Raw genomic sequence first — 12373 nt, 5'->3', positions numbered from 1 at the left:
GCGCCGTTCCTCACGAAAGCAAGTTTAACGCCTATGCGTTCACACAGAAGTGTATTTCACGAAAGCGTGGTTGACTGTCGTGATTAACGCCTCGTGGGAACGCCGCATAAGCTTTGTATATTAAACTGTGCTATGTTTAAAAATGTATCCATTATTTAGTTTAATAAATTAGCTAAAAGTATTTCTTTAATTTTTTTATTTGTAATGGGTGTGTCGTTTTTATCATTACCCAGAGTAATAAGTGATTTTACTATGGCATTAATGATAATGTCGTTATTGAGAATTTGTTGTGCATTGAACGGGCCTGTAGTCACATTTTTATTGTTTGGCTTAGTAATAGCCGGAAACTCTTTAGGGTCTAACATCTGAGGGGCTATGGGAGCTGTACTCACCACAGTGGCATAACTTCTGTTGAGATTAAGATATTTATTCTTTTTTTCCTCCATTTTCTTCTTTTTAATGGGGCAATCCCTGGAGATTGCCAAATGATTGCCATTACAGTTAATACATATAATTTCATCTACATCACACTCCTTGTAGGAGTGCCGGCCGGAACATGACGAGCACATTTGCTCTCCGCGACAAACTCGAGCTGAGTGATTGAATTTGAAACATCTGAAGCATTGCAGCAGTGGTGGAATGTACATGTGGATCGGGTATCTGAACATCTGTATATATGCATATTGGGGCAGCGTTGTGGCAGCAAAAGTCACTGAAATCGTGCCGAGCGGGACCAGTTTTCCGTCAACTTTTTTCATGAATCTTTTAACGGAAATCACTTCCGTGTCGCACATTATGTTCTTATATATTTCCGCATTTGTTAGCTCCTTGGGCACATATCGTATGACGCCCGTCGCTTCAGTCAGGTGAGATGGAACAAAAGCTTTAAGTTTGTGTCTTCCTAAAAAACTGTCCAGTTTTAGGAAATTATTGGCCGGAGCTGGTTTTTTAAAAGTGATGCCGATTTTGTGAGCATTCACTCGGTGTACGCCCACTATTCCTTTAACATTGTCCGTGAATAATTTAGTTAACGTGATGGGATTTTTGTTCCCTAACTTTTCATCTTCTTGGGATTCCACATAAACCACACAATCCGTGCTGTGGTTGTCTGGAAATTGTCTTTTATAATTTGGTTTAGTGAACACTTTATAGTTTTCATTAGTCACCTCTAATTTTCTTTTCTTGGCACCGGGGGCCCGCCCCCCGGCGCTGTTTTCACTCATTATTATCTACTATTCACAAAATGTTATAAATTTTCTATTTACAGAAAAAAAAAGAACAATTATATACAAAAAAAATTAATTATTGAAAAAACGCAAAATTTAAAACACCCGCTTAGTTTGACTTCCCGCCAAAAAGTCCACAGAATAAAATATTTTAGCAGTGTTGCTAGGCCGATAGTCAAAAGTAACACAAAACATATCAAAATGTAACATTTTCACGAGAAAATTAACATTATTATATCTTGTAGAAAACTACGCTTAGTGTAATATGGCATTTTGTTACACAAACAATTTAAAGTTTTCTTTTGTAATAATCTTTTATTTATTTGAATTATTAATCATGTACCTGTAAATATAGACATAATATTTCATTTGAAAGTAATATATCAATCGACGGAGTAGCTAATGCGATGTCGAACCTGAAAACGTGTTAATATTGTCAACTAAATCATGAAAGTTAGTTAAAATTAAGTGACATATTTAGAAGACCTTAAAATGTCAGTTTGGCAATGTGATCTATGCTTAAAATGTATGGCGAAATAAGTTTAAGCTTTGAAGCTGTAATTAAGCTAAATGATAATGAAGCCATCAAAGCTTAAATGGTGTCAGTGTGTAGGCTATTTCAGTAATTGTTTTTTTTTTAAATTAATGACACATTAGAAATTGGAAGAATTAGTAAAAGTTAAAAAACTTTTTTAAAAAATTTGGGAGCCCACTCCCAAACATTCGGGGATAAATTCTCAAGTCTTTGTGGCCAAGAACAACATGCGTTACTAATCCTTTTGTTTGTTTTGCACGACGTCTACATATTTTTTTAGAAATCTGAACGACAGATTATATGATAGATCTTATTTAATTTAAAGATTTGCTTGGTTCAATTACTTCTGTAATACTGAAAAGTTCGTTTCGTTTCACGATTATTTTTTGTTTGCAGAAAATATTATTTTAAGTCCGAAAAGTAACATTTTGAGCCATGTAACATGGATGATGGAGAGGATCAAAAGTAACTAGAAATGTTACCAAAGTAACATTCTAGCAACGCTTATTTTACTTTAAGTTGGCGCAAGGTTTAAGATTGTAATTTGTAGGGAATAGAGATGTCATTCTGACCTGAAGAAAAAGGATTTTTTGATTGGTGGATGCTATAATGTGTGACTAAAAGATTATATAATGTCAGTTGTCAATTTAGTTCAGTAGCTGAAGTTGAACTTAAGAAGGCGACAGGCGTGACATTGAGCTAGGCGTCACAGGCTCACACTCAAACTCATTAACTCAATAGTCTCTTTTTCTAATTTCTAATTCAACTGTGAAGTGTGATTATGATGATAAATGATTAAATATGTACTGTTATAAATTATAATGTGTATTGTATTAAGTGATAATATCTCTTAACAGCAATTAAACAAAATTTATTTTATAATTCTTAAATGAACCAATTTTGTTTGAAAATAAATACATTTACGTTTTATATATTTAATTTAAAAGTGCTGTAACTCAATTTTTCAATCACAATGCAAAGAGAAGAGAAGCAGTTGGAAGCTACATTACATGCTATTTTAAATAGAGTAAACGATTTAAAATCAGCAATTCAAGCTTTGATTTCAAAATTAGAAACTGAGTATGAAACCATTCATTGGCCTTCATTTCTTGACAACTATGCAATTTTATCTGGGCATGTAAGTACACACTCAATTCTTTGACCATCTTTTTAAGCAAATAATGATAAAAGTCTAGTATTTAATATGTAGAGGAAAAGGAGTTAATTATTAGTTGTTTTCTGTAATCACCTTCAACTAGTGATAGTTTTTATTTATAATGTCATTTCTTCAAAAATTTACTCTACTATTATTAATTAACTACGCCTTATTCAAATAAACACTTCATATATTGTTATAATTGCAGTTAACTGGCCTAAGTAAAATATTGCAAGCTGAATTAGCACCTTCACTGCGATCAGTTGTAGTGTTACCTCTTCAATTGGGCTGTGAAAGGGATGAAGAATTATCTCGGTTGACTGAAGGAAGAGTTCCTGCCTGTACTCATGATTTAGTACCGGATCTCTTGCGTACAAAGCCAGAACCGCAGGCTGAACAAAGACTACAGCAACTTATTCATAAAGCCAGTACATTAAACTATGATACAGCTCAAGTACTTTATTTAACATGTTTTCTAATATACTTCTAACATAAGAAATACATGGTAAACTTGTATTTTTTTTTTCAGAAACAAGTAGCACAATTCACTAAAGTTATTAGTCATGTTTGGGAAATTATATCAAAAGGACGTGAAGATTGGGAAGGAGAATCAATGAGATCTGCAGGTTTGTTTTCACGATTCCCTTTTAATAATCTTAGAATTCATTCAGAAAGGAGGATTTATTTAATCTTCTTTAATTAACATAAAAATGTATGTACAGTCAAAACCGTTTATAACGACATCGTTTACAACGACCTATCGGCTATTACGACCAGATTGTATGGTCCCGTCCGAATCCCTATTAAACTATTCAGTAAACAAACCGCTTATAACAACATCGGATACAGCGACATATCGCTTACAACGACGAAATTTTATCGAATATTCATCGGCTATAAAGACCAACCGCTTCTTATCTCAGCAAAACAAAACAATACAAACGATTTTAAATCTTATTTATAAGCATTGAATGAATATTTAGGCATAATATTATTACCTACGCACTTTCTCCCAACGAACAGTTTCAGCCAACAACGATTTCCGAGGCTCTTAAAAAAATTTGTTGCCTTTAACGAACAGTTTGATACTGGTGATACTCATACCTTGAGGAGTATGAAACGTAAAATGCAAAAAATATTGAGACTGGTCTAAAAAAAAACAGACCAAAATGACTGATTACTTTTGTACCTAATTATTTCGTAATAAATATTTTTGTTTCTTTTTTGACTCGTTTACATATTATAATATTAACATACCATATTATAACCCATACCTACCTATTCTAGATCGATAACAATGATAATATAACTATGTACAATGTACATATGTACTGTACTTGTGTATATGACATTGCTTATAACGACTATCGGATATAACGTCGGCAACTATACGGTCCCTTCAATGTCGTTATAACCGGTTTTGACTGTATTTATGTTCTGTATTTTCTAATTGAATCTATTATTTTTTTTATAAAAGGTATGCAGCCTACACATAGCATTGCTGATACACATGCTTTAGTGACTGCTGTGGGTACTGGCAAAGGTCTCCGACCTGGCATGCCAGCTTGTGTCCCACCAGGAGTGGTTGCCCCAGGAATGGGACCATCACGAGGACCTACACCACAAATGGGACCTGCAGCTCCTATTATGCCCAAAGCACCATCAGCTATTAAGACAAATATTAAAGCAGCTAATCAAATACACCCATATCAACGTTAAACTGGAACCCTTTGTATATTTGTTCTAAATGTATAAAGTACCAAATATGAACTTTGCTAAACAGTTTAATAAATGTGTAAAAAGGTCAGTTGTTTTGGTGAAAAAATGAAAAGAGACAGAACCAGTAAACCAGAGCTCCACAACATAAAACCCTTTTAAACAAAAAGACAAGACATGGCCTGTTCTAAATGACATGGCAACATTTGAGTCTCTTAAAAAATCTTAGGAGCAAGCAGTGGTGTAATTTCCCTAGGAAACAGTGCATAAATCCATAGATTCATGGCCAAACAGAAATGGCCTGTATAAAAGCCAAAAGTGGCCATTTCTAATAGAATATTTTTTTAATTTCTGCTGAGAGGTTAAAATAATGTACGTATAAATTTTAATAATTTTTTTTTCATTATTTTATTTAAAAAAAAACTTTTTCATTTGTAATATAACTTATGGCTGGACAAGGTATAATTACTTTGTTATGGAAGAGCTGGCACAAGTATTTTTTACTTACAAGGGTTCCCAAATATTGCACATTGTAATTAATGCATATCTACTTAAAATGAATGAACACATTTTTATTTTATTTATAAACAAGTCCTGAAACCAATATGGACAGTATCCAACTATAGTTGCACCAGAAAAAGTAATGTTGAAGTTAATTATATAAAAATACAAGAGATATTTGTATATGATTTTTTTCTTTTGTCAGAATCCTTAGTATTTCTCAAAAGTAAAGCAGTAAATTTTAATTTGTAAAATTAATTTTTTTGCCAATAAAACCAGATATTTTAATATTGTTATTTATTCGAATTAAGCCAAATAAAGCATACACTTGTAAATATTGGTTTCTTTATATTTCGAGTGTTCATCGTACAAAGCAAACAGTAGATGGTCTTCATCATTACTAAATTAAATTAACATGTTTTTGTGTCATAAATTAATATGTTAATACTATAAAGAATAAAATAATAATCCTCTTCTCAGTTTATTGTGTTGACCTGTAACAAAAAGATACCATAACAATAGTAAAGTTAAAGTTTGGTTTTCATTCATAGTAAATATATAAATATTTGATTGTTTTAGTGTCTAGATAGTCAACATTTTATCACTTATAATACCACAAGAGCTTCAAAATTATCGGGTATTTCCCGATAGGTTCGTTGCAAACAATTAATATAGTCGTCATGACGACTATATTTGTTTGCAGGGAACCTTGAGGGAAATGCCCGATAATTTTGAAGCTCGTGTGGTATTCGGGGGATTATTTTTCCGACCCAAATGTCGGCCAATAGAATTGCACCATGAGACGAAATGTACAGTTAACAAATAAGAATTTCATAATGAATAAAACAACTACTTAATACTTTTCTTGAAGCAACGACCAGAGAAAATTTTCACAAAAAATTATCAGTATAATACCATGTAGGTTGTACCACGTGACGTCGAATGGTGCAATTCTATTGGCCGATATTTGGGTCGGAAAAATAATCCTTAAAATTAACTTGTAGCAAATGCAAATTACTACATACTTAAAAGATTAAATTATGCAGCTAAGTCTTAGGATACGTCCACATCTGGCGAATATGCCGCGAATGTGCGGCTCGCGAGCCGTTTTCGAGCTGCGCGCGTGCAGTCACGGCAATGGTTTGGTGCGCCTTTTTAGCGCATATGGAATTTATACTTACAATATCGTCTATCTTGAGTATAGAGCGCACAGTCTCGGTGGCTAGTGCGAGCGCAGAAGCAGTGACGTGCAGCGGCTGCAACACGTGTTCATGTCTCATGTCCGTAACTCGGCCACGACGTACGTTAACGCCGGCGCCTCCAGCCGAACCACTGGCGTGTGCCGCACGTAATTCCGTCACTGTCTCGATTGGATTTAAGCCTGAAAATGTCTTGAAATTATTATTACTCCATAGTTGACCTAACTATGGATTAAATCTTGAATCAAAAACACTATCAATCCCCATTTCTCAAAATCTTGCATTATTGCACATATTCAATTAAACTTGTAACCCACAGTATAGTCAGCCCTCGATTTTGATGTGGCAAGGGCTAATTTGATATTTTTTTTGTAGTAACAAAAGAGTAGCAAAGGACCTAAATGTAGTTAGATCCCAGAAGTTAAGTATATAGTAACTTCTGTATCGTTTGGCAAAACTCATAATATACGTTTGTGTTTGCTCTATTATCTTACCAGCATTTTCAGCTAGAGTCGAAGGAATGACTTCCAGGGCGTCAGCGTAGGCCCTCAGGCAGTAGTGGTCGGCACCAGGCGCGACAAGAGCGGCATGGGACAGCGCCGCGGCGGCTGCAGCTTCCGGAGCCCCTCCACCTTTTTAACAAATATTATTAACGTTTTATAAGAATTTACATTTTCGGCTTTTTAAACGGAATGCTCATCTCCCGATAATACGATTGAAGACACATTGCTCTTCTGGTAGAATTCATACCATAAAAACACAAAACAACTACTTTGATAAAATGAACAATGTTTTGATAGGTATTTAGGGGCCATAGACAAACACTGGCGTGACCCCGTCTATCGCCAACATATTGTATGTAGTAGCAAATAGTCGTGCCAGCCTGAGATCAGTGACAGTACCTAAGATGAAATTAGGGAAGCGCGAGAAGATCGTCCTATAAAACGTGGATGAGAGTACATATCGTATTTGTTATCATGGGGGTTACGATGACATTTTCATACATAAATAATGGTAACCATGGTACACAATACTAAATTTGATGAACAATACAATAGTACAATACGGCCCTCCCGCTCGAATCTAACCAGCGCGGATAATATGAAGTATCGTGTAGAATCTTACTTTTCCACACATTATGGCTCTTTGAAAAGAAAAGGCGGGCTAGAAGACTAATTTGCTAGTAGCATTAGCAGTGAAGCCAATTACTGTGAAAACCACTTACCGGGTAGTAAGGCAGGCCGTCGTGCGACGCAGCGTACCACGCATAAGGCGTCGTGAAGGGAGCGCGCCGCCTCAGCCACTACAGCGCTGCTTGACCCGCGAGTTACCACGCACACCGTACGACCGCCTTGGCTGCACCCCGTCATCTATTATTTAACTGTACATTACATTAAAATGACAAAACAGTTCTTGGGAAGAGATTCTTGAGAACCAATCTTGGGAAGAATCTTTTTTCTTTCGCAAGTACTTTCGGTTGGTCAAAGCGTATGTATGTAAGCTTTACCGTGACCACGCACGCTGTAAAGCACGCGAAACGTTGGATAAATTTAAAATTATGTTAAATAGTTGTAAATTTTTAATAATACATAACTTTAATCCGGTTAAAAAGTTCTTTAAATGTGGAAAGGTTATGTCAATAAAGACAATACTATACATAATAGATGTAAAATAATAATGTTCATTATAAATAAGTCTTAGAGAAAAAGTATCAAACCTTAATGTATTTCCCACCAGACTCATTAACTTCTTCCACTAAATCTACATTGACAAGATTTTCAGGAGTGAAATGGTCCAGGGATGCAATTGGCCTACATCCTAGGGTTTTGCAAACAAACTCAATGTCTTCGCGTTCAATGTCTTTGATGACCATTGTCTTTATTTTATCCAAGAAATGAATGGCCAAATCACTCAGGGCATCTCTGTAATTATTTTGTAATTTCAAAACTAGCCTTCAATATTAATTCATTTCTTCATTTCAATTGGTTAGAAATTAAAAATCATATATTGATACTCCAAGAAATAGTGAGCCTATTGAAATTTAAAAGATGAATCAATTTTAAATATAGGTTGTTATTTTACAGGTAAAAGTTTAAAATATAATTTGATAAACAACACTAAATGGGTACAACAATTTGTGCTGAGTTTTGGAGTGAACAAAAAATGTTAAATGGCATTACCTCAAGATTGATTTCTGTACCAGCAGAACATTGCAGCCAGCTTTTTTGATTTGCTTAACAATGTTCAATATGTACTGACGCTCTTCTTTTAGTACACGGTCCATGGCAGCATAATCTGACACAATCACATTGTGATCCATCTGTAATTTTGATATTACCATTCATACTTTAAATTTTAATTACATCAGTTGTGATGTGAAGTTCAGACACCTATCATTTAACACATACCCAGGGCTTCTTCCTATATAATATTATTAGATAATAGATATAGCAAAAAAATGAATGATGACGATGACAGAAAAACGAACACAAGATAAAACTGTTAAAAGTATTGGATACCCACTGCCATAAGAATCAAAAACAACACAAGAAACAGAAACTATTAAAGAAGTGAAAAGGTGACTTTAAAGAAATGAATTTATGGTCAAGACAAAAAAAATTAATTAAATATATCATATATGCCTGGATCTAAAGATTATTGAATATCTGTTATAGTTGATGCATTATAAAACACATATTATTTGTTTATACAGGCTAACATGCTCATACAATAGGTTTAAAATGGTATAAAAATACTAACATCTGTTTTGGGTGGTGAGATGCAGAACTGTATGAGACCAACTTTAGCCTTTTCAATGCGATGAGGTCCATTAACATTAGCTGCCCGATGGGCGATAACTAATCCTTGCACCAGCTGAGTATCTTCAACGGTCCCTCCGATGCGTTCGATAACCTTAACGTCACGTAAATCTACTCGAGCACCCACTCCACCGGGAATTGGCTCCATTACTAGTTAATTTAAATAATGTTTAAATGTAGATGCATTTATTTTACAAATTTTCTATAAAATTTAATACTATAAGTTTTCTTATTAATTTAAAAACGGTGTTTCAAAATTACAAGTTTTTCTATATGAGTAAAGTATTGAAAAAGTACTTTATAAACCAACTTAATCTGCTCTCTCAAAGTATTTGTTTACTAATCACAAAAATATTACTACATAAGAAAGCTGTTTCGAAATTAAAAATAATTTACCTGCACAAATTGCTTGTACTGCAATAGGAGCTAGAATAGTTGAGTGCTGAGATACAACTTTTGAGTTTAGTGATGTAGCAGCAGCTTTGAGAAGAGCATCTTCATTAGACAAATCTACTGGTGTAGACATGTTTTCAACCACCTGAAAGAGATATTTAAGAAACTGTTACAATTTCCCTATTTGTTAGGTAATAGCATGTGTATGATTCTTAGAATTTTATTGCTACAATTATTATACAAAATGCAACGTAATAATACCTGTAGAGCCATTTGTAAAGCCTTCTGAAAGCCATCTGATATAACCGTTGGATGTATTCCTTTCTGCAACAGTTTTTCAGCAGCATCGAGGAGCGCCCCAGCAATAACAACCACTGACGTGGTACCATCGCCTGCTTCAATATCTTGTGCACGAGATAACTCCACTAGCTGATAGGTATAATAGTAGGTATGCTTTTAGTTTAATATGAAGTAATATTTATAAATATAAAATGATAATGTTTTACTAATATTTTAAAAAGTTGAAAAGATGCTTGTATTCTGAATTTTTTTTCTCATGTTGCCTAAACTAGAAACAAATAACTTGGGCAAAAGCTTGCTACAGGCTGAATCAAGTAAACATGGTAGCAGGGTATATTTCCCAGCAAAAACTTAGTGTAGTGCTCTATAAGTGATATAGTAATTAATGGAATAATATGGCAATTAAAAATGCATCATCCATCTATAAATCTAGTATGAGCTAGAAGGGGAGGCTAATTGAAACATATACAGCATCAACCTGTAGCCATTAGTTCCCTTAGTGTAAGATTGTAGAGTGCACATAACTGGATGTCAAAATGTGGAATTTTAACATTAGATAATAATAGTTTCCACTAAGTCTGACTTCTGTCTGTCAAAAAGATATTTGATTTTAACATACAGGAATGCTTAGTCTGCTTTCTGAATCTCACACTTAGACCACATTAGAATGTGGTAAGTGTGGTATGCACTTGAGGTGGGTAAGTGGTATATATAACCAGGCTCTATGAGAAGGGTTTTGGTGTGAGTTTGTTCATGGCATGGCAAAAAGGATGCTTACTAACCTTAGCATATTCATTAAATACTTACCATTTTGGCAGCTGGGTGGATTACATTGATTTGTTTTAGAATTGTGGCCCCATCGTTAGTTATAGTTACTTCACCATTGGCAGCTTGGATCTAAAACAATTTTTGTTATTTTATTTAAACTGACATCAAAAAAAACTACACAAATATTACATAGTATAGCTCCACTGTTTAAACCACATTGATTTGAGACTTTTATTGCATATTATGCATGTAAGGGTTATACTTTTTGATGTAATTTAGTAAAATCAAATGATATCAAAAACAATTAAGTTCAAGGATTATTATGAATGAGTAGAGTATTTATATTGATAAAAATTAACTTATATCTTAACAATAAATGAATTATTTTAGAACAAATTTGTTTAGCATTATAAAGCCTTTACTAAGCCTTAGGTTACTAAGGCAAACTTAAAGTATAATTTCCAAATAAAATGAGTAGTTCCTATATTAGCATGACCAAACAAACATAGCTTGATATGGTATATAAAAAGCTCTTCCACTCTGTCCTCTAATTTTTTCTAAGTGTTCTTAACAAAGCTAAGAGTCTAAATATATGTACTTGTGATAGCAATATGTTTTCTGTCAGAAGCAGAGTAATAAAAGTGCTACTTGGCTTCAAACCCAGTAAATATACTATGCTACAAATTCAATATGTTTTTGACATACAAGAATCAAAGCTTTGTTTTTAATTTAAAGTTTTATTATGATATGTATGTAACATATTTTACTTTTGCTTTCCAACAAGCATAACATAAGGGCTAATTATTTGGAGTACATACCATTTTATCCATTCCTCGGGGTCCTAAGCTAGTTCTTATGGCGTCAGATACAGCTGTAAAATTATGTCAATGATCGTAATTTTCATTGTAAATTATATTAATAATTGAAATTGTGAATTCAGTAGTTAACATTTAATCATTACATAATATTGCTACCTATATTTTGAAGTAGTATAAATTTCCTATTAATAGCGTAATAATCCAAATAATTTTTTATTCAGTAACAATTTATTTTCATATAATTTATTTAGCCTTTGATTAATTAATATTAAACTCAAAACACTGAAAAGGCCAGTATTAAATTTAAAAGAAATAAATTAAACACCAGGTGTTCTTGGCTGATCACCTATCTTAATTTGGTTAAAATATTACTACACTGTCTTCAAAAACGAGTAAAAGTATTTTATAATTGGTCAAATCGATTAAATGTGTAATTTTATAAATATACACAAAATTTATTTAAAAAATAGGGTTTATTTACCTTTAGCGGCATTTATATTACTAAGGCGTATATCGTTAGGTTTGCTTTTATCCTTGTACACCGATGGATTATTTACATTAGCGGAGTCACCACCAGCTTTTGGTGCCATCTTATGTTTTTACAAATTTATCAATTCAAATGTAAGATCACAATGATAATATCGGATTAAAAATAATTGAAATTCAATATCGAAATAAACCTTATTTTTATTTCTTTACTACTCAGTACTCAGTGCCAGCAACCACAGATTACTAGGACTACCGACTAAGGCCAATTTAATAGTTATATTTGACATCTGTCAGTTGTAGCTTCTCACGTGAGTCCGATGTCGCAACTTGTAATGACTCAATTTACCCTTTAGAAAGAAATAGTTTATTCGTGTATGCAAATCGTAAAATTACCTTCTATTGCCTTAGTATAAAAAATATGAAATAATGGCAATAGCATCAGATTTGATAAAA

The 12373-nt window shown here is 33.4% G+C and overlaps 2 protein-coding genes across 2 annotated transcripts; one reads left to right on the top strand and one right to left on the bottom strand.

The window, feature by feature from the left end:
• The first annotated feature begins 2459 nt into the window (after nucleotides 1-2459).
• LOC125052232 (mediator of RNA polymerase II transcription subunit 8) lies at nucleotides 2460-4724 on the top strand. The gene is made up of 4 exons (XM_047652919.1): nucleotides 2460-2899; nucleotides 3126-3371; nucleotides 3447-3543; nucleotides 4395-4724. Exons 1-4 carry the CDS (start codon nucleotides 2735-2737, stop codon nucleotides 4634-4636), a joined length of 750 nt encoding a protein of 249 aa, XP_047508875.1. The 5' UTR covers nucleotides 2460-2734; the 3' UTR covers nucleotides 4637-4724.
• A 692-nt stretch (nucleotides 4725-5416) lies between these two features.
• Nucleotides 5417-12177, bottom strand: LOC125052229 (T-complex protein 1 subunit delta). The gene is made up of 12 exons (XM_047652915.1): nucleotides 11913-12177; nucleotides 11432-11484; nucleotides 10653-10742; nucleotides 9807-9974; nucleotides 9549-9690; nucleotides 9094-9302; nucleotides 8514-8653; nucleotides 8051-8255; nucleotides 7559-7703; nucleotides 6828-6965; nucleotides 6316-6515; nucleotides 5417-5628 (listed from the first exon to the last, which is right to left on the bottom strand). The coding sequence occupies exons 1-12, from the start codon at nucleotides 12019-12021 to the stop codon at nucleotides 5611-5613; spliced, it is 1617 nt and encodes a 538-aa protein (XP_047508871.1). The 5' UTR covers nucleotides 12022-12177; the 3' UTR covers nucleotides 5417-5610.
• Nucleotides 12178-12373: the final 196 nt, after the last annotated feature.

This window comes from Pieris napi, chromosome 9 (assembly GCF_905475465.1).
Source record: "Pieris napi chromosome 9, ilPieNapi1.2, whole genome shotgun sequence".
NCBI classification, from domain to species: domain Eukaryota; kingdom Metazoa; phylum Arthropoda; class Insecta; order Lepidoptera; family Pieridae; genus Pieris; species Pieris napi.
Note: the sequence above shows the minus strand (reverse complement) of the source record. Positions and strands in the feature narration are given on the sequence as shown.

What these genes read in the sequence shown, in the direction of transcription:
- LOC125052232 (XM_047652919.1), top strand. Translation starts at nt 2,735, where the DNA reads ATGCAAAGAGAAGAGAAGCAGTTGGAAGCTACATTACATGCTATTTTA. An exon ending in ATGCAATTTTATCTGGGCAT is followed by an intron (nt 2,900 to 3,125) that starts GTAAGTACACAC and finishes TTATAATTGCAG; the next exon opens with TTAACTGGCCTAAGTAAAAT. An exon ending in AGAATCAATGAGATCTGCAG is followed by an intron (nt 3,544 to 4,394) that starts GTTTGTTTTCAC and finishes TTTTTATAAAAG; the next exon opens with GTATGCAGCCTACACATAGC.
- LOC125052229 (XM_047652915.1), bottom strand. Translation starts at nt 12,021, where the DNA reads ATGGCACCAAAAGCTGGTGGTGACTCCGCTAATGTAAATAATCCATCG. An exon ending in CTTTACAAATGGCTCTACAG is followed by an intron (nt 9,691 to 9,806) that starts GTATTATTACGT and finishes TATCTCTTTCAG; the next exon opens with GTGGTTGAAAACATGTCTAC. An exon ending in AGTACAAGCAATTTGTGCAG is followed by an intron (nt 9,303 to 9,548) that starts GTAAATTATTTT and finishes TAAATTAACTAG; the next exon opens with TAATGGAGCCAATTCCCGGT.